The sequence below is a fragment of the Pristis pectinata genome, chromosome 18, assembly GCF_009764475.1.
Source record: "Pristis pectinata isolate sPriPec2 chromosome 18, sPriPec2.1.pri, whole genome shotgun sequence".
Lineage (NCBI taxonomy): Eukaryota > Metazoa > Chordata > Chondrichthyes > Rhinopristiformes > Pristidae > Pristis > Pristis pectinata.
In genome coordinates, this window is record NC_067422.1 from 15,406,155 (window position 1) to 15,434,037 (window position 27,883).

The following is a 27,883-nucleotide window of genomic DNA, read 5'->3' on the forward strand; positions in this document are numbered from 1 at the left end:
GAAGACAATGAAGGCCAGAAAGAACAGGATTTGATAATGTGAGTTGGATATGGTATAGAACATAGAACAGTTACAGCACAATACAGGCCCTTCGGCCCACAATGTTGTGCCAACCTTTAAACCCTCGCCCAAGGCTATCTAACCCCTTCCTCCCACATATCCCTCTATTTAAATTCCTCCATATGCTTATCTAGTATATCTCTTGAATTTGACCAATGTACCTGCCTCCATCACCGCCCCAGGCAGTGCTTTCCATGCCCCAACCACTCTTGGGTAAAAAACTTTCCTCTGATATCTCCCTTGAACCTTCCCACCCATTACTTTAAGGCCATGTCCTCTCGCATTGAGCATTGGTGCCCTGGGAAAGAGGTGCTGACTGTCCACCCTATCTATTCCTCTTAACAGGAATGTTACGGAACAGGTTGCAGGAATTTTGAAGGCCTGCAATGAGTGGGGAGATGGCAAAGAAGAACATTGAAAATGTTTATAGGATCATAGAATAGTACAACACAGTAACAGGCTCTTCTGGCCTAACTCGTCCACGACGACCGTGGATGCCTGCCTATGCTCATCCCACCGAGCCTTTCCTACCCAAGTACCTGTCCAAATGTCTTTTAAATGCTGTAATTGTATCTGCCTCTACCACCTCGTTCCAGTTAACCACCACCCTTTCTGTTAAAAACCTAGTCCTTAGATCTGCTTAAAGTTTCTCCTGTCTCACCTGAAACTGATGACCTCTAGTTCTAAACTCTCCTTACCATGGAAAAAAAGACTCTGACTATCTATTCTATCTACATCCCTCATAATTTTATAAACCATGGTGAGTTTTATTATTGTGCAACTATAAAGAAAGTTTCAGCATCTATCTGGGTGAGATATAAATCAAGGTGAACAACATCATCAAATTAGAAATAAACACCCTTGATTGTGATAGGGGAAAGAAGCTCAACACAAGGCCAAACATGATAAAAGGTTTGCAGAACAATTCAGCTTAGGAAGCACAAAGGGACTTTAAATCAAGATTTACATTGCAAGAATATAATTGAGAGCTTTGCAGCTACTTGGGGCTTGCATGACCCCAAATAGCTGCTGGATTTTCAGCACTTATTCTGCAATTTCTTCATTGGCAAAACAGGAATTTACCTTCTGATGCCTCATTACAGTGAGAACTGGACATCTCTGGCTATCATTCTTCTTAAACAGAAGCAAAAAGTACTTACATGAGGTCCTTGATCCCGATTCCAGAGAGTTAATTGAGTCCAATTGACATTCAGGATTAGATTTGTCATGTGCTCGCCCAGCCCTGAAATGTGTTGCGAGGCCAGGGAGGTAGAGATCTGCAGAAATTGGTCAGCAAAAAACAATGGCCCCACTGTTGTATTCAGCCTAGAGAAAATAAAATAATAGGATATACAGTACATCATGCCTCTTAAAACACTAGAAGAGCTCATTAAGAATGCTGGATCCTATGATTTATGTGAAGAAGGAAATGGTCCTAATACAGGCAAATGGGATTGGTGTAGATGGCAAAAAATTGGATGTGGTGGGCTGAAGGGCCTATTTCTGTGCTGTTCAACTCTATGGTTGTTCTATAGATTTGCTTTTGTTTAAAGTCTTATTGTTCATTGTTCCATACAATTAAGAAGTGTGTATATCAGGAGGAGACGATTATCTTTCTGCCCAGTCATTTCAAAAATTCATTTTATGTGATGAAGGCATCACTGGCAAGACCACCGATTATTGTCCATTTCTAATGTAAAGGTAGCCTTCTTAAGCAGCTGCAGTTCTTCCAGTGAAACATCTCCACAATGCTACTGGGTGGGAAGTGCAGATGTACACTTAGCGACAATGACGGAATGGCAGCATATTTCCAAGTCAGACTTGGAGAGGAACCTAGAGGTGATGGTATTCCAGTGAACCTGCTGCCCCTATTCTTTCGGTGGTAGAGTTTTAAACTCTGTGGAATTTAATAGTGTAAGCTTTTACAATATTGCATTTCAGAAACTCTCCTTAAATTATAACTATGACTAGAATGAAATCCAGATTTGTAAACTTTCTTTAATCTTGATTTACTGCAAATTTGTAGGAAGAAATAGAAGTGAAATAAAGAAATTTCAGAGTCATATACCAGGCTTGCTAGCACATCTGTTGTGGATAGAGGCAGGGTTATTACAGTAAAGGTATCTTCCCATTTTTTTCTGGATGCCACAATGTGTGTTTAGACAGGATGAAGTTACCCAGTCATTTCCATTCTGATTAAAATTAATTAATTAAAATTAATTTGGAAATGCCTTTTCCATCACCATGATTTTAAATTAATCTGACCACAAATGGAAAAGATTTCTTTCTCTTGTTGGTTTTCTCCTAAGCTGAAAAGTTCATACTGGGAAAACAATTCACAACTCGCTGTTTCTCACTGAACAGCAATTTTTCATGTGAATTTTAGCTATCCAAAAGGGTTCTCAATTGACCTTGTTTTGCTTATCTAACAAGGAAGAAAAACCTTTAGAAGGGGAATAACTTCTCCAGAACATAAAAGCACAGCACAAGTAGATTCTGGTTCTTTAAGCCTGCCATACCAGTCAATAAGATTGTGGCTAACCTGCCACAGCTCCACTTTCCAACTCCTAGAAAAAAAATATTTTTTGGATTCTGTCATTAACAGAAAATCTGTTCATCTCTCATCCTAATCAATATTGCTGACCCCTTATTCTAAAGCTACAGTCTCCATTTTTTGACCTCCCTGGCTAACAGCAACATCGTCCAAGACTCTGCCTATCAACCTCCTGGGGAATTTTAAAACAAAAACAGAAATGTTGGATATGCTCGACAGGTCAGGCTACATCTGTCAGAGTAGTAACAGAGCTAATATTACAGCTTAAAGAGGTGACCACAGGGATCAGCCTGTAAACAGGGTTATCTTGTCATTGAGTGAATAGGAGCAGTTAGAGTGCTTCTGCAAAGTGATCACCCAGTCTGTGTTTCATTTCTCCACTGTAGAGTAATGGAGACAGTTGTGGAAGTTAGTATCCTTGTAATGGATGTTAGTAGCTAGCCTATCTCCTGAGATGGAGACAGAGAGATCCTGAAAAGGAAGAGTCAGCGATTGACCATGTGAAGGTGGAAATTGGCAGCAAAATTAATGAAACAGTTGAGTGCAGGAGGCAGTATCAATGCAGTCATCAATGTACTAGGAAAAAAAAGAGTGAGGGAGTGGCCCAAAGACTGTTCCACAAAAAGACAGGCATTGCTTGAACCCATGCCCATAGCTACATCTTTGATCTGGAGGAAACTAAGTGGAGTTGAAAAAGTTATTCAATGTGAGAACAAATTCAGGCAGGTGAATGGGTGTGTTGGTGGAAAGGAAGTGGTTGGGCCTGAGCTCAAGGAAGAAGCGGAGGGCCCTCAGATCATCCTGATGTGGAATGGAGGTGTAAAGGGATTGTATATGGTAAAGATGGATCAGTTGGGACCAGGGAATTGGAAATGGTCAAAATAACAGATGGCATCAGAGGTGTCACAGATAAAAGTGGGAAGAGACTGGACCAGATGAGAAAGGACAGAGTCAAGTAGGAGAAAACAAGTTCAGTGGGACAAGAACAGGCTGAAACAACGGGTCTGCCAGGGCAGACCTGCTTGTGGAATTTGGGCAGGAGAGAGAAGCAGTCTGTGCAGGGATGGGCAGCATAGTGTAGAGGCCCTGTCCTCAGAAACCCCTAACATAAGCCAAAACTGGGAGTGGAGCTTTGCCTTTTGTCAAAGCTGCCACTGATTATGTTTTAAATATCTGACAAAAATATTAAAATTGAAGTTAATAATTAAAAATAAATTGGCTTGCCTGGCTTGTCCTCCTGCTCTGCATTTTGCAACTCCCACATTCTTTTGTCTATGTTCTCACTCTCTAACTATTCTCATTCACGCAATGACCAGATAACCTGTTTACAGCTTATCCTCCTGGCCACCCCAATCTTCCCCTTTCAGTGACGTTTCCCCCTCCCCTTAACGAGGAGACACAAGAAACTGCGTATGCTGGAAATCTGGGGCAACACACAAGATGCTGGAAGAACTCAGTGGGTCAGGCAGCATCTATGGAGGGAAATGGACAGTTGATGTTTTGGGTTGAGACTTTTCATCAGGACTGGTGAAGAGTCTTGATGAAGGGTCTCGACCTGAAAACACTGATTGCCATTTCCCTCCATAGATGCTGTTTGACTCACTGAGTTCCTCCAGCATCCTGTTGCTGCAGCTTAATGAGCTTCTTTTGTCTCCCTTCAGCTCTGATGAAGGGTCTCCAACCTGAAACATTGACTCTGTTTCTCTTTCCATAGATGCAGCCTGACCTGCTGAGTGTTTCCAGCATTCTGTTTTTGTTTTACTTTGGATTTTCCCTAGCAGTTTTATTTTCTTCAATGAGATTGCTTTTCATTATTCTGGCCTCTCAGGAATAAAAGCTTATTTACAAAGCCTACTCAGAGGACAATTCATCTGTTTCAATTTGTATGCTGAATCTTTGTTGCCTCCCTGAGGCAATGCGTACCATTTTTTCAAGAACGACTGAAGCAGAACAGAGGACAATCCCTTCCACTTCAATTTTGTTGACCGAACCTTTGTTGCTTCCTGAAGTGTGTATCCTTCTTCAGAAAGGACAAAAATAGAATACTTTATTCCAGCAGTGGTATCACCAAGGCAGTCTGTAAATGCATAATGTCTCCTTATAAGAGGTTGTGCTAGCCTTTGAAAAAGTACATCTTTAAAAAGTGCATCTTTGAAAAGCATTCCATTTCAAAATCTGCATTTTTAACAAAATATTTACATTTTAATATTGTCAATGTTGTCTAATTATTGCAAAATAGCAATATTAACAATGCACAGAGTAAATCAAGTTTTCTTACAATTAAAATGAATTATAGCTAATGTGCCAGGCTCCTGTTAAATTTAGTTTTATATCTTTGAGGACCAAGCATATTATTACAAGAGGATCACACTATACTGAAGACATCTATCTGGACATTCATATCTGCATTAACTTTTGAGTGAGCATACTCTTAATCCTCAGGGCAGCTGACGTGACCCTGCTCTCAGATTCCGCTGCTATTATTGCAATTTCCAATGTGGCTGCACCCAGTGCCATTGCTGCCAGGAAGGACTCAGGCAGCAAAGTGGTACTGCTTGTAGAGCCACTGCCTCACAGCACAGAGTTCAAAACCTGACCTTGCGTGCTGTGTGCGTGGAGTTTGCACATTCTCCTTGTGACTGCATGGGTTCCCTCAGCATACTCCAGTTTCCTCCACATTTAAAAGATGTGTGGATTGGTAGATTAATCAGCCGCTGCAAATTTACTCTAGTATGTAGGAGAACGGTAGAATCTTGGTAGTTGGGGGACAAAGGGAGAGGAGGTGGTGGACCAAGGTTAAAAAAATGGGATTAACATAGGACTGGTGTAAATGGGTCTTGATAAGTCAGCAAGGACTTGGTGGGTCGAAGGGCTTGTTTCCAAGCTGTGTGACACCATGACATTCCTTTCTATGATGCTGTAGATTTGCCTATAAAACCAAACACTTGTCATATCCCACCAAAGCAAGTTTGAAATTTCAATTCAGCTACTCCAAAATTTGTTTTAAAAAAGTTACAAGACATGAAACTTTGGAATTGTCATAAAAACAAACCGACTCTACTTATGTATTCCTGTAGAAAGGAACTTTACTTCTTTACCCCTGTCCTCTGAAAGTGCTCAGTAATAGCCTTTAGTGATATGATTTATTGCAAATGATATCAAGAAACAGTTAGATACAATGCACAAATCTACACACCACTGGTAATGCTCAACCCTGTGCTCCAGAACTACTCACGGTGCTAGCCAAACTATTCTTGTGCTGACAATATGGAAAATTGCTCATGTATTCGCCCACTTACAATCATTAATGTGATGGAAGGGCTCATCAACAAAACTTAATTATTGTGAACTGTTCACCAATGCTTTTTTAAACTACAAAAGTTAATATAGTTAGAATAACAACACCAATCCAGGAGTCAGGTTACTGTGTAGACCTTTGTTCTCACATTTATGATAACATACTTCTGAAGTATAAATTCTGCAAGTTAAGAAGACCATAGAAGGATATACCAAGTGTAATTACTTACAGTACATGACCATTTGATTTCCTCTGTACAATAATGCCGAAAGGTCTGGAGGAAAACTTAACGGTATAGAGTTGAGTTGAAGCTTTCTCAGTAACAACAGGAACATCAATAGGAACTTCATACCGCTTGTTCTCTAGATCCTTAAGCTGAAAAATTACAATGGTTTAGTGAAGAGAAAAAAAAATGACTTCTACATATACCTTATAGACAATAAAGTTAATTATTCAGTTTTAATGGTAAATGTATTGATACCCAATTTCTTTGTTACATTGTACTAAATCAGATTTGTTGAACTCCAAATATATATATTATACAATCAAGTTAATCTTAGAAATAGCAAATCTATGTGATCACTTAAGATCAATTTTGTTGTTGCAGTTAATCTGGCATGCTCCGCACTGACAGATTTTCTCAGCTACTGGATGTTTCCCAATTAATACTCTAATACTCTTTTAATCATTTTTTTTCTTTTGATGTTACACAGTACACTAGTAAAATAATTTTTCCAGTGAACCCAGTGAGTTTAGAGGGAGCACAGAAATCAGGGCTTGGGGTGTGTGAGAGGGAGCAAAGTGAACCAGCACCTAGCGAGCCAGATGCTGAACCATCATCTCCCTGGGACTGCTTTCAGTTTATCATCATCCCCAACTGGGACCAAAAATAATCGGATTAGCAGAATTTAGAGTTTTAATTAATACCAGGATTTAATGAATCAATTTTCTAAACCAAGGCAAATGACCAAGAAACAGTGCTGATATTTAAAAGGAAGGGGAGACGAACCACACAAGATTTATCCTGGGCATTCTCATACACCTAAAGTTCCAAAGTCAGAAAACCAACTCGCTCACTCATCACCATCAACTAAGGCTAGATGGAACTTTCTTATATACCACTATACATGGTGATCCATATATACAACAGACAACCCCTTTAAGAAATTTAAATAAATGACTCCAGCATCAATCAGCAATTGGCTTGCATAATTGTGTTAACTTTCTCAAGTTCAGCTTTGGAATCTACTACATATTTTCAAACATTTGTCTCTGATTCTGCTGGGGAAAATCATAAGTGAACAACATCGCAGTGCTGGAGATGAGACAGTTAAGAATTGTGTACTCATATTATCCTGATGAAAACTATCTCTGGATATATGTTCTGAGAGAAAAGAAACTAGTCAAATGACCCACAAAAGGAAATTCCACCCTCCTTTTAACTATAAATATGGTCATAAATTTCTAATCATAACATCAAGTACTTTAAAAGATAATAATAGTCAACCTTGTCTTTCTTTCCATCATTTAATTCCTATGAAAGAATGAAAGGTGCCTCACAGTAAGCATCACAGTCAATATATGTTTTATTGTGAAGAAGAAAATGATACAGCATAGTGACATTATTTTGGAATGAGATTTTTTTTTACATCAAAACTGGTCTTCGAATGTTTATATTTTAACAAACATTAACCTTAAGAAAAAATAAGTTGCCAGTTATTCAAACCAATTTACTCTCTGACTGCATGCAAGGTATATGTGAATGTCATATATACAAGCTACATTTAGCTTTGTAATTCTTAATTACGATATAAATGAAGCAACTGCACTTGAGGTCAACTACAAAGAGGCCTCAATTTAAAATAAAAACATCCAGCATTAATACTAAATCTTTATCATTGAAAAGCATCCCAATATACATCACATACAAAATAAGACATGGACATAGGGTACTATTGGGCACACGATATTTAGGAATGTTTTCCACTCTAGGTTGTATTTAAGTACTTATCTTATCATTACAAGAAAATACCACTGGAAACATGGATAATACAGCACTGAAACAGGCCCATCGGCCCTAGACATCCATGTTGATCAAGATGCCCATCTAAGCTGGTCCATATGACTGTGTTTGCCCCATATCCCTCTAAACCTTTCCTATCCACTACCCATCCAAGTGACCTTTTAGATGTTTTTATTGTACCTGTCCTGACTACTTCCTCCGGCAGCTCTTTCCAATTTATTGCATCAGTCTCTGTCGCAAAGATGATGCCCCTTAGGTCCCTTTTAAATCTTTCCCCTCTCTTCCTTAAAACCTATGCCCTCAATTTTTTTGATTCCCTATTCCTGGGAAAAAGACAGTATTCCCCCATACATGCCCCTCATGATTTTATACACCTCTGTAAGGTCCCCCCTTAGTCTCCTACACTCCAAGAATAAAGTACCAGCCTGCCTGACTTCTCCCTACAACTCACCTGCCAACATTCTCATAAATCTTCTTTGCACTCTTTCCAGCCCAACGACGTCTTCTACAACAGGGTAACCAAAACTGTACACAATTCTCCATGTGCAACCTCACCAACGTTATGTACAACTGCAACATTATTTGATGCCTTGTGAAACTGTGTACATCAGTTCTGTTATCCACCTTAAGTTACTAAAATTATCTTTACTAATGAGATTACTTACAGTAAAATGAAGTCTGCCTGATGTCTCATATATTACATTCAACTGAAGTGTCCTTATGTCATTTGGGAACAATGTCCTCTCAGTGCGGCTTAGTGTACCTGTATAGCCTGTCTTGGTTGGAGCAAGGTTATCCATGTTGTAAGAAGGATAATTTGAAGGCAAGAAACAAAAAGGCGCTGTCACATTGACAGTACTGGCCATTGGAATCCAGCAGCAGCCATGGGCCTGACATTCTTCATGTCCATCAATTCATTAAAAGCACAATCCCAATCTACTATTAGGATCAATATCACACCATGAAGCATTGTGATCACCCTTACCTGAATAGTGACTTCTTTGGCGTTTCTGAGGATTTTGTGCCATTTTTATAATTTGGAGGTTGCCACAATAGGTCTCGTTTAATTTTGTCCACATTAGTGAATCTAGGAGAATCCAACTGGGAATGATTGTGGAAAGTTATCACACCAATTAGAGTGACGATAAGGAAAATGGCCCCAAATTTAAGGGCTGTAGCAGATGGCATTCTTAACTTAGCCAGAGATGAAAGTCCATTAATTCCACCCCGGAAGCAAGAGCCCACACTTCTGATTCAAAGATTGGTAGAAAATCTGATGGAGGCCAGATGGTCTTTGAATTTAGTGCCAGTGCCTAATGAGACAGAGAAGAAAAAAGTTTGAAAAAACATTTCAAATCTGCACAATGACCATTTTTTGCTGATACACAATTTCCTAACAAAAATGCTCAGGTTTACAGAGCCATTTAAGAAGTCAATTACATTATGTATGAACAATGTATTTTGTTAAATTGCTCATGTTTTGTGCAACACATCAGGTGCTCAAAAACAGAATCAAACTGCTAGAAATCAATATCAGATTTTTTTTGACAAAATACAAATGGAATCAATCATGGGATAATTATTTTGACAACTCTAATCTTATTCTCTTGCACTTAGAATACTCATAAAATGCTCTGTGATTTTTCTTTAATCACGCTGGACAATACTACTTCATGCCCCCTTTTCACTATCCTAATTACTTTTGTTTTAAGTCCTCCCCTTACACTTTCTATACTCCTGCAGACCTTTCTCCTGTTTCCAGCTTTCTCTACCTTTTATTTCTTTTTCCAATTCTCAAAATCCCTTGACATCTAGGGTTCCTTGGACCTTGTTAACCCATTACCTTTCACCATTACAAGAAGACATTGGCCCTGATCTCTCTCTATTTCTATTTTGATTGCTTCCCATTGGTCGTATCTAGATTTATCTGCTTCCAGTCTACTTTTGTCAGGTTCTACCTTATCGCATTGAAATCTGCCTTATCCCCAATTCCGAACTTTAATTTCATGACCATCTGCCCTTTCCCACAAAAACTTTAAAACTTACAAGCTGTGTTATCAATATAGTTTTTAAGCCATACAATGCAGATATTACAAGTAGTAATTGTTTTCAAGAGGGAACGTAGCGAGATTTTGGTTTTATCATCACAACTAATCAGATTCAAACTTATACCAGGGTGGACTTTCTTAGTTTTAAATATTAAGTTAAAATAAGCAAGCAGACACTATACGTTGTGGCTTCAAGAGAAAAGCAGTTTTTGAGAAAATGTGGTTCTTGCTTGAGATTAGGAACTTCAAGTTATACTATTCATCAACTTAAAACACATGCTGAAATTGTCTTATATAAGCCATTTCTCATTTGGTTACTCTTACCTAATGAGGACAAATGTCGTAAGTCAACATATTCCCCGAAGGCTCTTGACAAATGCTAAGTCAACAGATCAGGAATATACTTGCAACCAGACAGTTTAGAAGAAACAGGGCAGAAACAAAAGTTATCAAGAAAGTTCACATAAGAAAACAGTGTTATAGGATGATTTGGTTGGTGGTTATCAACCTACAGGTTGTATCAAAAACAAAGAATTGACCTTGCAGAAACAAAGGTAAGGGGCTATTCCGCTCTCATGTGGAATATTATGCAATGCAGCAGTTCTCAGCAGTTTTCCTAAAAAGAACAAAACAAATTTGGACTAGGTCCGGGCCAGGTTTGCTCTTCAGTAAGATCATGGCTGATCTTTTACCTTGGTGCTATTTTCCTGCATTAACTCCATATTCCATGACTTCCTTAACATCTAAAAATCTATAAGACCATAAGACATAGGAGCAGAATCGACCATTCAGCCCATCAAGTCTGCTCCATCATTCGATCATGGCTGATTTAATTTTCCCTCTCAACCTCATTCTCCTGACTTCTCCCCATAACCTTTGACACCATTACTAATCAAGAACCTATCAGCCTTCTGCTTTAAATATACCCAATTACTTGGCCTCCACAGCCATATGTGGCAATGAATTCCATAAATTCACCATCCTCTGGCTAAAGAAATCCTCCTCATCTCTGTTGTAAAGGCACGTCCTTCTATTCTGAGGCTGTGCTCTCTGGTCCTCTAGACTCTCCACCTGCTGGAAACATCCTCTCCACGTCCCACTCTATCCAGGCCTTTCAATATTTAGTATGGTTTCAATGAGAGCCCCCCTCATCCTTCTAAACTCCAGTGAGTACAGGCCCAGAGCCATCAAACGCTCCTTTCATTCCTGGGATCATTCTTGTAACCCTTCTCTGGACCCCCTCCAATACCAGCACATCCTTCCTTATAATATGGGGCCCAAAAGTACTCACAATACTCCAATATGGTCTGCCTTATAAAGCCTCAGCATTACACCCTTGCTCTTTATATTCTAGTCCTCTTGAAATGAATGCTAACATTGCATCCTTACTACAACTCAACCTGCAAGTTAAACTTTAGGGAATCTTGCATTAAGACTCCCAAGTCACTTCTGCACCCTCCGATTTCTGAATTTCACTCCCTGTTTAGAAAATGGTCTATGCTTTTATTCCTTTTACCAAAGTGCATGATCATACACTTCCCTACACTGTATTCCATCTGCCACTGCTTTGCCTATTTTATCATTCCACCTTGAATATACTCAGCCTCCACAGCCCTTTTAGAAGAGAATTCCAAAGATTCACTACCCATTGAGTGAAGAATTTTTTTTTCTTATTTCCGTAATAAATAGCCAAATCCCTTACTTTGAAATTGTGACTCCCAGTTTTTGGCACCCAAATCTGAGGAAATATCATGCCTGCATCTACCCTTTCAACTACATAAGAATTTTGTATATTTCAATGAGATTGATTCTCATGCTTCTAAAGTCAGGACAGTATAGGTCCAGTCTGTCTAATCTCACCTCATATGACAATACAATCCCAAGAACAATCTGATATACTTCCTTGCACCCCATCAAATGCAGATATATCCTTCCTTCTTGCTCAGACAATATTCTGCCTTTCTATTTTTCAACCATAGTTTAACATTATAATCATTAATCCTCGCTAATTCACCTTACTTCTTTATGCTCAACTTTTTTTTCCAAAAAAACCCTCATCGACCTATTTTTCTTCACAAGGATCTATTCCACCAGACACGTAATAACTTTCCATCAACATTCATCAATACGTAGAAAAAGAATTCAGGTAGTCAGCCCTTAGAAGATATCACGGGGTACAATTAAATTCTCAAAATCTGAAGCCAAACTTCCCAGTTTAGTCTCCCACATAACAAAATGATCATTCGGCGAAGTACTGCAGAGCCTGATAACTTGAAAAGATATGCCAGCACTTTTAAGTGCAACAAAACAATCTACTGGAGGTTGTTTCAGTTCCAGAATCTTACTCCAGCAGATTGTTTGTTGCCTCAAATCCCAGCAGTCCCCTTTGTGTCTCCATTTTTAAGAGAGACTTGCACGTTGGTGTCCTAAAAGTCAAATTCCCGTGGGCCGTGGACAGGATCTTAAAAAAGTGTTAGTAGATCTGATGCAAGGAAACACATTCATGTGCTTTGACAGTTCTACAAACACGAGATCCCCTCAAAAAACTATGCACAAAAAAATAAAGCACTTACCCTTTCATAATTCAAAATGAGACCAACTGTTTGATGATTAAGGCCGAGAAAGAGAAGTTGCGGTGCCAGTGTGCAGAATGAGATGCTGGTTTGCAGAACGGACTCGACGGGCTGTGTGGCCTCCTGCTGTCCCCCACTGGAAGCCTTTGCCCCACTGACTCGGCCACTGGGGTCTAAACACAAGGTGCTGGAAACCCGCGGCCGATCAGGCGCCGCCTGACTTCTCCCCGGAGCACTGACACTTGTAGATCCAGTGAGGGAGGGGAACAGGAGCTCGATCACCAGGCGCCAGAGGAAACCAGGGACCAGGCGAGGCCTCCGCCTCACGGGTCGGCGGCTGCCGGAATCACCGGACCGGGGGGGGGGGGGAAGGAGGAGGAGGAGGGGGGGGGGGAAGGAGGAGGAGGAGGGGGGGGGGTGTTCGGTGACCGTCCATCCTCGCATAATTAGGACCTCGGTCCCACCGAGACCAATTACTCCACCCCCCTCCCCCCGAAAAGTGGCACGGTCCCACACGTGATCCGTGCCGCGGCCGCGGGTTGTTGTTGTCGGTGTCTCTTAGCAACGGGGAAGATGGCGGAGGAGGAGAGGTACTCTGTGTCAGGAAACCGGATTGTGTCCGAAACACTCGCTTCAGATGAGAAATGTTAACGTTACCTAGTAGTTGGCTTTTGTTGTTTCGTTAAAGTTCTTTAGCTCTTTTGAAGAACGTTCGGTGGAGCAAGTAACTGTTTGTGGCTGCGGGAGCAGCTCAGGTGGGGTTTTACTGGAGTGACCCTCCCGCCCCCTGACTCCCTGTCCACACGGGAGGGGTTGGGGTTGGGTGGGGTTCCTCCCCATTCCCTGAATGGATGCAGCTTCAACAACACTCAGGGACGCTTTACTGAAGTTACTGGACTGGCATTGCAACGAGTTGCGGTTAATTGCTGATCCAAATCACACCATAACAGCAAGGGGACTTAAATTCAGTCAATTAAATACGCTCTGGAATGGAAACCCCAGTATTAATGATGGAAATAGGAACGTATTTGTAAAACTCAGTTTTAAAACAAAATATTCATTTTTGGATTCTGTGCTGGCGGGACAGCAGTTATTGCCCTTCATAAGAAGGCGAAGAGCTGTCTTCTCGAACTCCTGCAATCCTTGTGCTAATGGATTTTAAGCAAGGAAACTCATCTTTTTCCCCGTCTGGCCTATATGTGACTCTGGCCCCATAGCAAATTAGTTGACTTTTCAGAACTCTCCAAACTGTTCCAGCAACTTAATTAGTTCAGGGGCAATAACTGCTGGTCTTGCATATGCCACCCTTTGTACCTTGAATGAATTTTTAAAAAAATACATCTAGGCCAAACCAGCCCACTTGGATGGCATTTCATCCACCATCTTGAACCTTCCCCCTTCCACTACCTATTGCAATACAAATGCACCACAGCAACAAACAAAAGCTTCTTTGAAATCATTGCCCAAGCTTGAACAAGAACAGTAAGCATGTAGGAACCTCACCTGCAAGAATAATCATCAGATATGTTTTACACCTTCAGATAGTAACATTGACAGTTTAATGAGAGGATTGATTTTGATGTGTGTTCTGCTGCTCAGAGAGAATAATACACAGGGCTATAGTGAAAGCAGAGTAATGGGACTGGAAAGATTGCTCTTACCTCCTGCCAATGTAGACTTGATGTGCCAAACGGCCTCCTTTTTTCTGATACAATTCTGTGACGCTGTGAATGTGAATTGATGGAACTCCATTTCTTCAAATTAGATAGCAATAAGAACTGATCAAAAGCAATATTTTCATACATCTATGGAAGAGCTAGTGGAGATCTGGATGTGGTAGTTCACCTGTTCAGCAGTGAAAGGAACTGTGGTTGGGTGGACTAATCATGTGTACTTGGAATTAAGTTGAAAAGAAAATGAGGCTGACAGCAAATTAATAGATATGATTGGACACTGAAAGAAGGAACTGATTAATATAAAATAGAAAATGCTAACAGAGAAGAGAGCCTGAACTAATGAAAAGTGAATGAGAGGTTCAGCATTCTACTATGATGCATTTCGAGTAATTTGAGAGGAATCCTGATAGCTATAGCTTTGATATGGGGCTATATTGCTAATAGGCAGATTAAAAATCCGTGTTCCAGATTTGGAACCTTTTGGAGCTGTCCCAATATCTCATCAAATTATTTATCTGAAGTATAACACATTTGGAGTGAAACTACAATCTGTGATCAAGGCACCAAAAGTAACACAGCACTAACTTTGGGGAAAAAAGGACAAGGAGTAGATAAATTGGAACTACCCAAAAATATTCTTTTACTTGCAGAGTAATGTTAAATAATGAGTTTCAGAAATGTGTCCTACCGATGATTAAGGAACTGTGATAGATTTCCAAAAACTGATATTATGTGATTTGGAGAGAAACTTGTAATTGTTAGCCTTCCCACAAAGTTACCACCATACTCCTTCAATAGCACCTCCTGAACTGACATCATCAGTTTGAAGAAAAGGTGCTGCAGTACATTTTATAGATGGTTTACAAAGCAGCAATAAAGCACCTGTGGTAAAGAGAATAAATGGTGGATGGGGTGCCAGTCAAGTGGTTGCCTCGGATGCTGTTGAGCTTTTTGACTATTGCTGGAAGTGGATTTATCTGGGCAAGCAAAGAGTTTTCCATCACATTCCTGACTTGTACCTGATACTGAGGAAAGGCCATGTGATGGAGCGGATATTGGTGAGATCATGTGTTGAACATATTGAAGATTATAAACAGTTTAGATGAACCTGAAGTAGAGGCCTGAGAGGGGGAGTAAGGATGTGGCAAGTGTTCAGTGTGTAGTGGGGGGAAAAGATGATAGTTCTGGCCTTTTCAGTGTTGAAGAGGCTGAAACTTCAACTCATCCAAACTTGGATGTTTGAGAATCATGCTGATAGTGTAGGCAACAGAAGAATCAAGAGCAACAGTGAAGTGATAGACATAAGTGTCCTAGAGGGAAATGGCTCAGAAACAGCTCTTCTATCAGTGAGACTACGCTGACCCTCAAGTAGCCACTTTTATACTAATCCGACACCAACCCATTTTATTCTCCCCCACGTTCCTATCAATTCGTTGCCCTCCCCCCCAAAAAAAACAGGTTCTACTACTCATCTACACACTAGAAGTAATTTACATTGGCCAACTAACCTACTAACCCACACATTTTTGGGATGTGGGACAAAACCAGAGCACCCAAAGGAAACATTGAAGACGGATGATCAAAGAGAAATGCTTGAGAAGTTCCAGACACAATTAAACTGCAGTTAGAAAGATACTATTGCTTGACATGCTCTGGCTGCAATTGGATGGTAGAGTAGGGTATTTCCACTAATTTGGTTACTGCTTTGAATGTATAAGATTTTCTAAATTGGAATATGCTTGCTTTAAGAGGCATTATCATATTTACTCCCATTAAGAAAATATTATAACCCAATCTGTGTGTTTCTAGAAGATTCTGATGCTACATTGGCTTCAATGACCTGGACTCATGAATTTAAGTATGACTGTTGTTTATTTCCATAGATACCTACTTAATTTTCTAATGTTGATATTTATGTTGAGTAAGCAGCTAGGATTCATACATGAAGAATGAAAGGAGAAATCTTAACATCCCCATTTGATCTTCCCAGATTCCAATGCCAGCCCCCACCTGCTCCCAACCTTTCTGGACAACTTGTGTTTTTCATTTGTTGCAATTTCTCAATGATAAAAACACTCTTCACCATTTTTTTTTACTTGACCTGCCTGCTCCATGCTTAAGAGGGATTTTCCTGTAGGAGACCCATGTAGCATTACCCCTACCCCTGCTCCTGAGGCTGCCATAGAGGGATCACAATCTACGGTGAATAATTTCCCTTGGTAAAAATGTCTGTCAACTGATTTGGATGCTTAATTTTGCTGCACGTTTTAACACTGATTATTCCACGAATGCCATTGCTGCTGCCTGTTCTGCAAGCACATGTGGATGTTGAAACACAGATTGGGTTATAACATTTCTTAATGGGAGTAAATCTGGTAACGCTTTTTTAAAGCGAGTATATTCCAATTTTAATAATGATTTGAAGAGGGAGTTAACCTTAACACACAATTAGCATACTGAAAATGGTAAGATCTAAATTCCAGGCTTGAGTCCATTTCAGAATTAACACATTCACTGTAAAGTACTATGCATATGTAAAATGCACAAAATAAATTTCTAAAATATTAGTACTAATGCCCTGAATTCATTTCATGACAACTCAATATTTTGAAAAACTGGAATTAAAGTACGTAAAATTTTAACACTTTAACTGGTTAGATATTGCAGCAAAAGCTTCAATGCAATATAGTAAGAAAGATTGAAATTTTATATAACTTGACTTCAAAAATCAAATAAGGCTGTGATATTCATTAAAGATGAAGTCAGATTTTGGTAACTGTTTATTACCCAGAGGCAAGTTTGGTAGAATCTTGTGAAAGGACATCATGTGTATTTAGTTAGACAAATCAATTATAGAACATAGAACACTACAGCACAGTACAGGCCCTTCAGCCCACAATGTTGTGCTGACATTTTATCCTGCTCTAAGATCTATCTAACCCTTCCCTCCCACATAGCCCCCTATTTTTCTATCATTCATGTGTCTATCTAAGAGTCTCTTAAATGTCCCTAATGTAGCTGCCCCCACAATCTCTGCCGGCATTGCATTCCACGCACCCACCACTCTCTGTGTAAAAAAAAACTTACCCTGACATCCCCCTTATACCTTCCTCCAATCACCTTAAAATTATGTCCCTTGTGTTAGCCATTGTCACCCTGGGAAAAAGTCTCTGACTGTCCACTCGATCTATGCCTCTTATCATTTATGATTTGGATAGGAAATAATTTAAGGAACGTATTTACCTTTAATGCAATTGATTAATAATCTGCACAGGACAAGGATTTTTTTTTAGATAAATATTATTATTCCTCCACTCCTTTTCAGTCTAATGAATCCTGGTTGTTTGCAAAGATATGCCACCTGTATTGACTAGTCTTGATGGTCTCCGCAAAAGGAATCAGAGCATATCATTGTGAAAATCACTGCATTATGATCAATACCTTAATTAAATAAAATGCATTTGTAATGCTGGATACAAGTCTTACTGATGTTTTAGGAACTGAAGGGCAAGTATTTGAACACAATTAGCATTTGTATATATTAGACGTATGCATGCAAAATGAGTGGAAACAAAATGAGAAACCTTACATTTGTATAGAAATAGACGGCTGTATTTTCTGCTGAAATGTTCTATTGCTATGGTTACAGATTGATTTGGTTGCTAGGCAACAGTGTTGAAGCTCCCCCATTTTAAACTTTCCAAGGGAGCTGTGCAGAATATTCATTCAAGTGAAAGGTTTAATTTTGTGTAGTAATTACTGTAAAGCTTTGAAAATATTACATAACATGATTAGCAGAAATATTAAAATGATGCACCCTTAAAAGTAACCATATTGAATTCAAAATGACACAGAATATACTTGCTTCACCAAATATTGTAGAAATTATACTACACGGGTTCATATTTAAAATACTTTCATGATATTAAAAATTGCATCTAGTAGACAATGGGATGATAGTTGGTTAATTATATAAAATTGAACAGTACTTTGCTTAAATGTTCAATAAATTAGAGCATGTTCTAACCAAGGTCTATTACTTTAGGTCAGCACGGTTTGGTTCCATCTCTTTCGCCTCCTGTTACAAGTCTCAAGATGCCTTCAGGATTGCTCTCAGTGGTGAATCAATACTATTGTATTCTTAGCCATGCACATTTGTGAAAGGTGAAATAAGTGTATGGCTCTCTCCTAACTTGCTTTAGGATGAATCTCATCCAATTACTTTCACCCATTGCTCTGTTGCAGATAAATCCATCATGGCATTTTCAAGGTTTGCCCAAAAGAACACAGTAACTGATAAGACCTTCAGAGGACAACAGTGGTGCATCTGTGTGTCCGACTACAAAAGAAAAATACTTCAGATGCTGGAAATATGAAATTTAGCAGAAATTGCTGTAAATACTCAGGAGCTCAGGTAGCATCTGTGAAGAAAATAAGGTTACAGGTGAAAGGGCACTAACTTGTAACTCCATCTGATACTAGCTAACCAGTTGAATCTTTCTGGCATTTTCTGTTTATATTTCACTGTATCAGTCTTTATGATTATAATGCAATCATCGTAATTATTAACAATCAACATGCACAGTAATTAAATACTTCAATCAAGCTCTTTAATATTTTTTACCAGGGATATCACCTGAGATAATAGATGGTTCTTATCCATTGGTGGAAAGATGTTTCAATTTTTTAAAAAATGTTTTGAATATATATTCACAAAGGAGAAGGAATGGTATGACAATGGCTGGGAACTCACTATCAGATATGCAAAATATCAGTGGAAAAATTCCATGTTAGAACATCTTGAGATAAAACCACATGACAGTTCCATTCACAGGTGCTCAATGAAGCATAACCTCAAAGCTTGGGGTACCAAGTGGCAAATAACACTTGTAGCCCCCTTTACAAAAAATTATTTCACAAGCTTGACCTGTGTGCATTTCAGCATGGAACATAAAAACAGTATTTAACGAAGGAGTTCTTCATGGCACTGTCCTCAGCATTAAAACAATTGATCACATTATAAATCTGAGCATTGAACATCACTTTACAAGAAGTCTTCGTGATTTCCATGAGATAAGACCCGATACCGTTCATGGATTTATAATGCTGATTAGCTACTTTGATTTGATTTTCTAATACTCAGAGTCTATGTTCTTTGCTGATGATCGATTGAGAGTAACCTAATAGAACTTTGCTCTCCTTCAATGCCTCTTCTGCCATAGGACCTTCAGCTGCCCAGCTGCTCGACACTGAAAGGAGGAATATTGAAAATATTGAGTCTGTCATTGTATACATACAGTCTACATTTTTGTAACTTTCCTTGCAGTGGAAAACTGGAGCCTTCTAAATACTGTTTTTATGTTCCACACTGAAATGCGCCTCAAGCTCATGAAATAAAGATTAATAAAACCTGAAAAGTTATGTTTAGATAACCTTGTTTAGAAAACTGAGAAGCTTTAGTATGTTGCAAATAATACAATTTATTGGAAAACCTGGAGTACTGGACACACAAGCATGCAAAGTGTAATTTACTCTTGCTGAGGCATCATTTATTTCCAGAAAGCTAAAGAACAATAAGTCATTCTACTGAACAACATAAAAACTCTCAGTGTAAATAGATAGATATTTTTCCATTTAACACAAGATCTCTTAGCTAAATTTTAATTTGAATAACCAAGTAAATAACAAAGACTACCCTGCCAACTCTAGTTTAAGTGTTAAGGATACACTGAGACAGTCCCCAAATATTTGTATCTGAGGTCCACCCAGTTCAGAGTCATCGAACTTGAGTGAGAGCAAGAGACATTCCAAACTTTGAGAGACTCAGTAGATGGCGGGCATGACTGTTGGGGTAACCTGACTGAGAAGATGGAAAAAGGGTCCTGTTAACAATGGTTTGAAACAACAGGTACATTGTACTCACTATCTGTGATGGCAAGTGAAAAGCTGTAAGGAACACAAGTACAAGGCAACCAAGACATCAAAGCCTAGAAGAGTGCCTAAGCACCAGTAGAATAAACAGGAAACGATAGTGATTGGCAATTCTATAATTAGAAGGATAGGTGACACCCTCCACATCCTTGAACAAGGTCAGAAGAGTGTTTTGCGAGTGTTGGTTAGGGTAATGGATTTCTCAAAGCTGCTGGAAAGGAAGAGACAGATCAGTTAACATGAGGCTAAAGGGCAAGTGTGCAAATGAGTTCCTTCTCAAGGAACACTGCACTGATATTAGGACAGAAAGATGCTTTTCAGATGGAATAGACTCCACCTGGATCACAGTGGGACCAAGTGTCAAAGTGGATAGGGCAAATAGGAAGGTGAGAAAGGAGTACAATGAGAGAAGTAAAATGTTCACTGGATGCTTAAGAGTGCAGCTTTGTTATTATTTAAGATTGTTTAATTCACTAAACAGGAAAGGAGACAATGGAAAAGACAAAAAACACAAAGGACAATTTTATTATGTTAATCCACAGGATGTGGATGTGGTAGGCAAGGGCAGTATTTATCTGGAAATCTAGTTTGTAATCATATTTCTCATCCTGTCACTCTTGGACATTCTAGACGTTCTCTCAAATATTCCTGACGACTGCAGAGACTAAAGGTTTTATACTGTAATGAGCAGGAAGATCACTCTGTATGTGTTTCTTTGCTAGCTTCGGTCAGGTTAGCCATTTAAAAGCAGAGAGTATGTGATAGGTTACAGTGGAGAATACTGACTAAAAAATGTACACAAAAGTGATCCCACAAACATAAATCTACTTTGGACCTTATGGAATTGTAGCTCTGAATAATGCTCGGTTAAAAGACCATCCTTTTTCATCAGTTATCAGTGATACAAGAATCATTCTAAAATATTCTGTTTCAATGAAATGAAAATGTTTCTAAAATAACTTCAGTTACAAAACCTTGAGAGTCAGAGTAATTATACTAATTGAAACGCATTGTTTGGTCCACAGCATACCCTGTTAGCATATCTTAAAGGCACTAGGCATTGCAAGAATCAAATGACACCATGTTTTTTCCTCAGGCTATTATTGTGTAAAATATTCCACTGTGAAATATCTGCTAACTCTTCTTGCAAGTATACTATCACAATTAACATACAAGTGACCCTGTATATTGTATAAACTGATTATTGTTCATCCCAAAGACTGAATGCTCATCTCATTGTCTTTCATAGACAACTTGTATGTGGCTCAATTCAAATATAATTATTTCTCAGCATTATTAATTTTTGCTTCATTAATAGTTTAACACTAACTTAATTAGTATTAATATAATTAATTTCTTATTTGTTAGAATAAGGAGAAAGAACATCAAGTTATATTATGTTATATTGTGTTGGATGGTAGTGTGAATTGTGAGGAGGATGCAGAGGGGCTTCAGGGGAACCTAGACAAACCAAGTGAATTGGTGAGGAGATAGCATATTGAATACAATATGGAAAAATAACTGGTGAAGAACATAGAAATGCAGAGTATTTTTAACTGGTTAAAGATTAAAAGATGTTGGTGTTCAGAAGGTCATGGTATCCTTGCAAACAACCCACTAAAATTTAATGTGCAAAGAAAGCAAGCAATTAAGAAGGTAAATAGTATGCTGGCTTTTATTGCAGTGGATCTCGGCACACAAGTAAAGTCCTGATGCAGGGTTTCGACCCAAAATGTCAACAATTCCTCCCCACCCCCCACAAACAGATGCTGCTTGACTGCTGAGTTCCTCCAGCAGATTGTTTGTTACACAAGTAAAGATGTTTTGCTGAAATTATATGGGGCCCTGGTGAGGTTGCCCGTCGATATTGTGTACAACTCTGTCATAATATCCTTGGGTAGGGAGACTAGAGGGAGTTCAGGGAAGATAACCTAAATTGATTCTTGGGGTGGTGGGTATTGTCATGTGAGGAGAGATCAAGTAGACTGGGCCTATGCGGTCAAGTTCAGAAAAATCAGAGGTGATATCATTTGTATTTTCCTTGGCTGGGATGGCTATAATCAGGGGCCATGGTCTCAAAGTTAGGGAGTTAGCTATTCAGGACAGAGGTGAGAAAACATTTCATTGCCCAGGAGGTTCCTTTACATAATAAAACACCCTTTTTATTTTGGAATAAAAGGTGTAATATTTGCATTTCTCCTGTTTTTGGTATCACCCACATATTTAATGGGAATTGGAAAATTAGACCAACACAATTTTCATCTTCCCTGGAATTGGTGACTTTAAATTCTGCTGGTTTTCCTAATAGCTCCATCTTATGAATTTTTAGTCAATCCGGTATCTCAAGAACATGCTGTTTTAGTGTGACTGCAGAGGTATCTTCTTCCCTGACAACTCTGAAGATCCAAATAAAACAGATAACTCAGCTGAAAAGAAACTCATTGGTTCAATGTTCCAAAAGCTAACACGTGAATCAGAGGACAGGGTGATTAACTCCACCATCCACTCACTAGGCTGGGGTTATCCAAGGCATGACTGATTGTTAACATTAGGCATCACACGAATCACTAGTAGCATCATCAACTGAAAACAATCAAACTCCGATCACCACTAGTGTTGATACATGTGGCTGATAAATGAGTGCTAACTTACAATGTTGCACTGATTTGGCAGCTTAAGTTTTGTTTGTTTTTTCATAAAACTGTGTAGATAATGCTTAGTAATTCAACCATTATTTATGTAACCATCTACCCAGCTTTGCAATATGATTTGTAACCAATTAAGCATCTTCCTTGATAATTTGGCATGATAGAGTAATTCATTCAGAAGCTTAAAAGTGATCTAATCAAAGTGTAGTAAATTAAATCCATTCTGATAAATAGTTATCGTAAAACAGGTGAGCCAAATGAGGTCTCACTCACACACAGAGATTCAATGATGAACATCCACACAGAAATAAAATCCTAAAGTAAATTATTGAAGATGCTAGATATCCAAACTAAAAGGTCTTTGAATATTTTGAAAAAAGGTTGTTGATTTGCAATTTTGAGAAATTGAACCCAGCTTTCTGGCATTGTTTTCAAATCCCTCAATTTTTACACCACACCATCTGGGTGATTTTCTCTAATCATTGACTGACAGACTTCATATCCTTCATCTGCTCTATTCCATCAGTTCGGCATGATTTTTCTGTTTGATGAGCCGCTGTAGGTTGAGCATCCTATTAATATGAATTGTTGCAATATTGTTAGAGGCCATTGAGCAATTCACCCATGATCCAAATAAAGAGCCAAAATTCACCCATGACCAAATCAAAAGATAACAACATTCAAGTTTACCACAAAGAAACTTCAGCCTCCATCCAATTAAATTCATCCTACGAGGGAAAGTTATCCTTTGAATCGAAATATCAACCACAATCTCACTGAATGGAGATATCCATCAGTCCTGTATGTTCCCAGATGGATCGACTTGAAATGCAGAAAAAAATAAGCATGAAGGCAAGATGTCGCATTTAAATTTTACCTCATTGAAGATAACCACTGCTTGGTGATTGAGGAGAAAGAAGCCCACGCATTCTCTTGTGGTAGAATTTGGTACATACTGAGTGAGTTTTGGGATACGGGAAACTGATCTTAATTTAAAGGCTTCCATCTTTATGCAAAATAAAATATTATCTTTTAATTGGATTCTACCAAACAATGAAATAAATAGCAAAGGTGAAAAGAAAGCACAAATGCAAACCACAGAATAAAAGACCCCTCACATTTCAAAAACACTTAAAAATACAACAGCTGAGTTCTCTATATACTGTATTCAGGAATAAGAATAGATAAATTAAATGTAAGATGAGATAATCCAGCTAAACAGCTGCCATAGCAGGGTGCACAGCATCTGCTTCCATTTCATATATGGAATTATGCCAAATGGAAGAACAAAGATAGCATTGTATTTCAGATTTATTTAGAAAGCAACTCTAACTTCAAATTACATTTTTATTTTCATGCTGTACAATCATTTTTCACCACTAAAAGTCTCTCAAAAATCATTGCATTTACACAGTTTTTAGACAAGTTTTTGCTATAAACAAAAGTTTTTAGCCAAGAAAATACATTTTGCCCTTTTTGGGTACATTAAATTATCATTGCATTTTAGGCTGATTATCACATCAGGTCCCATTCACAAAACTGTGAAATTGGCTGAAAAGATATTCAAAACAGTATATGTGCACTCTGAAATGCCCACTCATATAGAAACTATATGGTTCTTGTTGGGATCACACCCAATTTAGAGTACTTGCTAGTACTGTTCACCAACGACAGGTGTAAGCCTTTAAAGGTACACTCCCCTTGGAAGCCAGATTGTAACAAGACACATTATGTCTGCTGTGAAGGAGACAGGTGCGGCAGGGGAGTGTTCCATATTTTACATAGCAGGGCAATTAAGTCCTGAAGTGGGAGCAAGAAGCAAAGAGTCTTGTGGGTCAAGGTGGGAAATAGGAGACCGGCTAAGCTGCCGTTAGTAGGGGATAGTTTTGGCCTGGAATGAGAACCCCTGAATCACAGGGTAATGCTGGGAGAAAATTCATGGACTGACAATATATACCAACATTAATTCTGCTCTTTTTGGCTCCCTCTTATTCACAAACACATGCACACACAGATTTACTCCACCCTGTCCACACTACTGATATTCTCTCTCTTCCACTCCTCAAATTAAGGTCAAGCCTCTAAAAGGGACATTAATAAGGTGCTTGGTTGATGTCCTTCTTCATTTCTACTTAGGCATAACTAGCAAGGAATAACCACCTGCACATGAAGCAGCTGTCCCGAACAGAGTAAAATTGTCATCCACCTTCTGGACAGAGGGGCCACCGAGCCTCAAATCACTTAAAACATTTGAGCAATACAGGCAATGAATGTTCCAATGTGATTACTTTCTGCCATTTGATTTGATTCACCAGTAACCATCACTTCTACCTATGCCTCAGCTTCACTGTAAAGGTGTTCCTGCCTGAGCTTGTAGCAACTATCCTCTATTTTTGTCTTTCCAGCATATCAGGTTATTCCCTCTCCAAAAAAGGACAGGAGGAGCAGGAGAAAACATTGGAGGTAGAGGAGGACAAAGAAGCTGCTGAGAATAATGAAGGGCACAGTGCACCACTGGGCCCGAGACCCCAAAGTATATCTCACACTGGCAGCAGGTGTACTATGGGGTGCCGGGTGCAATGGATAAAAGATTAGGTTAAGGTATATGTCACTAGGAGATGCACCACCAATCACTAATGGGCTGCAATATGGCACCAGGTGAAGGGAAAATCAAGTGTGAGGGCTCATAAGTTTTTGGCAAAACAGTCGTTCTGTGCAACCATATAGTCCCAGAGAACTCAAATAAGGACCACAATTGGGATGCTTTCTTGACAAGGCTGATGTGGATGCCAGGAAAGTGGTTAATGAACTGCCAGGCTTGCCTCACTGAGTGCAGATGATAACAATGAGTGTAGAGTCCATCTCCAGGCTCTCACAGCAGGTTGAAGGGAGTCAGGACACCTTGACCTCCACTCACTTTTGCTGAGGATTGATTACCGTTCCATCACACTGCATTCCTGATTTTCTGACAGTTGTGAAACCACAAATGAAGCCTCATGCTTACTCATCAGATCTTCTCTCTACAACATGAAACCAGGTTGAAGCTTGAAAGGAACAGGAATATATCGGTGAACTGCTCGATGTCCTCCATGAGGAGTGAGATGATGCTTGCAAGCAGACTGCTCTCCCATAGAAGTACAAATATGGCATGTGGGAACTTGTCTCTCTTCTGCAGGAGAAGAGACTTACCCCTTGGCTCACACAGAGTTTTGCTCAGATGTATGGAGAGCTGAATCCAAGGAAAAGAATGAAGAGAGGAAGCATAAAACATCTGTAATTCAGGGACCATCAGCTGCTTCAACACCAAGATTGGAATTGGAAACAATGGTGCTGGCAATGGTGGTTGGTCTGCAGGTTCTGGATGTCATACCTCTGTCAGAGGACATCACGTTACCTTCAACCATTGCTTCTCAGAACCAGCCCTGGGCAGCTGTCTGAAGCCAGCCTATCTGCAGCAAAAGCTTCAAAGACATCTGTAAAGACTCAGTGGAAAAGGGTGTGGAGGGATATCAGCAACGTAGTAAGGCTAAAGGTATACCTTGGATCTTATTGAATGGTACAATAGGTACGAGAGGCCAAATGGCCTACTCCTGCTCTTATTTCTTGGCTTTTCTTGATGATTACTCTTGACATTTACTAACTATGCTTTATTTTTCAAACATGTTGTAGACGATTTATACAGCACTTCATCTTGACTCCGAGAAATATCTTAAACTTATCACATAAATTACTTTGAATAATGCTTAATTAGGACATGAATGAAAACAAATTTCCCAGATTTAATAAAATCTTTAAAAATCCAATTATTGAAAAAGAATAAAATTGACAAAATCAAAGATTTTGATAAATTTTAATAACTACAATTGGTAGAAGTTAAATGAAGTGATATGATTAGCCACATAGTAGCATACTCCCTGCCCCAAGGAAAACAGGGCCAATTAAATGGAGCAATAGTCCATAATATGGACAATTAGCATCAAGAGTATTTTTAGGTACAGAAGTAAAGATAAATATTTGGCAGTAGTTAGTTAAACCATAATGTTGTTAAATACTTTGGAAAAAAAAAATCACAGGACAACTCTGTTAGTAGTTTCATTTCTAATTCAGAAATTATTCATTCAGGGGGTTAAATCACACCAGTGTAATAGGCAAAAGTGAAAATATTTGCAGCAGTAATTTAGACCAAATAGAGAGACTCTCAAAGATAGCCAGTTCACTGTCATGGATCTCACACAGTCAGTGCCCTCTCAACTCCACCCCAAAAAATGCCCAGATAATTGATTCAATCAAAACTCTGTTCAAGTATAAAAGATAAAATTTTCATGACTCCTTTTTGAAACAATGTGCAAGAATTCTTGTCAGACTAATAATCAGAATCCAATCATAAATACCTCTAACTTTTCTTTTTAACCACTGATTTATAACCATCTGTTTTGTTGCAGAGACTTTTTTGGTATGTTTGCTTTTCTTTCTTCAGAACCAAGTAATTGTAAACTGCTTTCCTAATGGAATAGGGAGATTCTGCAAAGTCAGCACCTGAAAGGAAATTAAAGCAGATGGACGAAATAAACGAAAGAAACAAAATACTTTAAGTGTATTTTTGCAAGAAAAATCTATGAAATTAGTAGTTCAGTTAATGGAATATATTAAATGAATTATACAGGCAATGCCCATCTCAGCCTGCTTGCCACATTCTGCTTTCCTTTCTCCTTGAATAAAGATTCCAGTCCAATGGAACCTCCCCTGAATTTTGAAAAAAAACCTGACTTATCAACTATCTCACTAGCTGTTTCTTTTAAGACCTTTTCATGAACTCCATCAGCATCAAGAGACTTGTCAGCCCACAGCTCCAACAATTTGCTAAGTTGCACATTTCCCTGGTGATTGTAATTTTTCTTTACAATTCTCAATTTATAGTTATTTCTGGGAATGTTGCTTATATCCTGTAGAATGACAACTTTTGCAAAATACATGTTGAACTCATCTGCCATCTCTTTATTTTCCATTATCTATTCCCCTGACTAACATTTCCATAAGACCAATGCTGCTTGTTAACTCCTTCCTTTTTGAGA

At 38.9% G+C, this 27,883-nt stretch overlaps 3 protein-coding genes across 3 annotated transcripts in view; 1 reads left to right on the top strand and 2 right to left on the bottom strand.

Moving 5' to 3' along the window:
- LOC127580059 (lysosomal alpha-glucosidase-like) overlaps positions 1 to 13,062 on the bottom strand; it is a 44,918-nt gene extending 31,856 nt beyond the window's left edge. Inside the window, exons 1-4 of the mRNA XM_052033222.1 lie at positions 12,557 to 13,062; positions 8,601 to 9,248; positions 6,142 to 6,287; positions 1,221 to 1,386 (exon numbers count right to left, since the gene is read on the bottom strand). Coding sequence (XP_051889182.1) covers positions 1,221 to 1,386; positions 6,142 to 6,287; positions 8,601 to 8,801 — 513 coding nt within the window. The 5' untranslated portion in view covers positions 8,802 to 9,248; positions 12,557 to 13,062. The remainder of the gene's footprint in view (positions 1 to 1,220; positions 1,387 to 6,141; positions 6,288 to 8,600; positions 9,249 to 12,556) is intronic.
- Positions 13,063 to 13,163: 101 nt separating this feature from the next.
- ccdc40 (coiled-coil domain containing 40) overlaps positions 13,164 to 27,883 on the top strand; it is a 106,186-nt gene continuing 91,466 nt past the window's right edge. Inside the window, exon 1 of the mRNA XM_052033212.1 lies at positions 13,164 to 13,208. Coding sequence (XP_051889172.1) covers positions 13,201 to 13,208 — 8 coding nt within the window. The 5' untranslated portion in view covers positions 13,164 to 13,200. The remainder of the gene's footprint in view (positions 13,209 to 27,883) is intronic.
- Positions 24,134 to 27,883, bottom strand: part of LOC127580058 (lysosomal alpha-glucosidase-like) — a 41,870-nt gene continuing 38,120 nt past the window's right edge. Inside the window, 1 exon segment of the mRNA XM_052033221.1 lies at positions 24,134 to 27,347. Within this exon segment, the coding sequence (XP_051889181.1) occupies positions 27,285 to 27,347 (63 nt within the window). The 3' untranslated portion in view covers positions 24,134 to 27,284.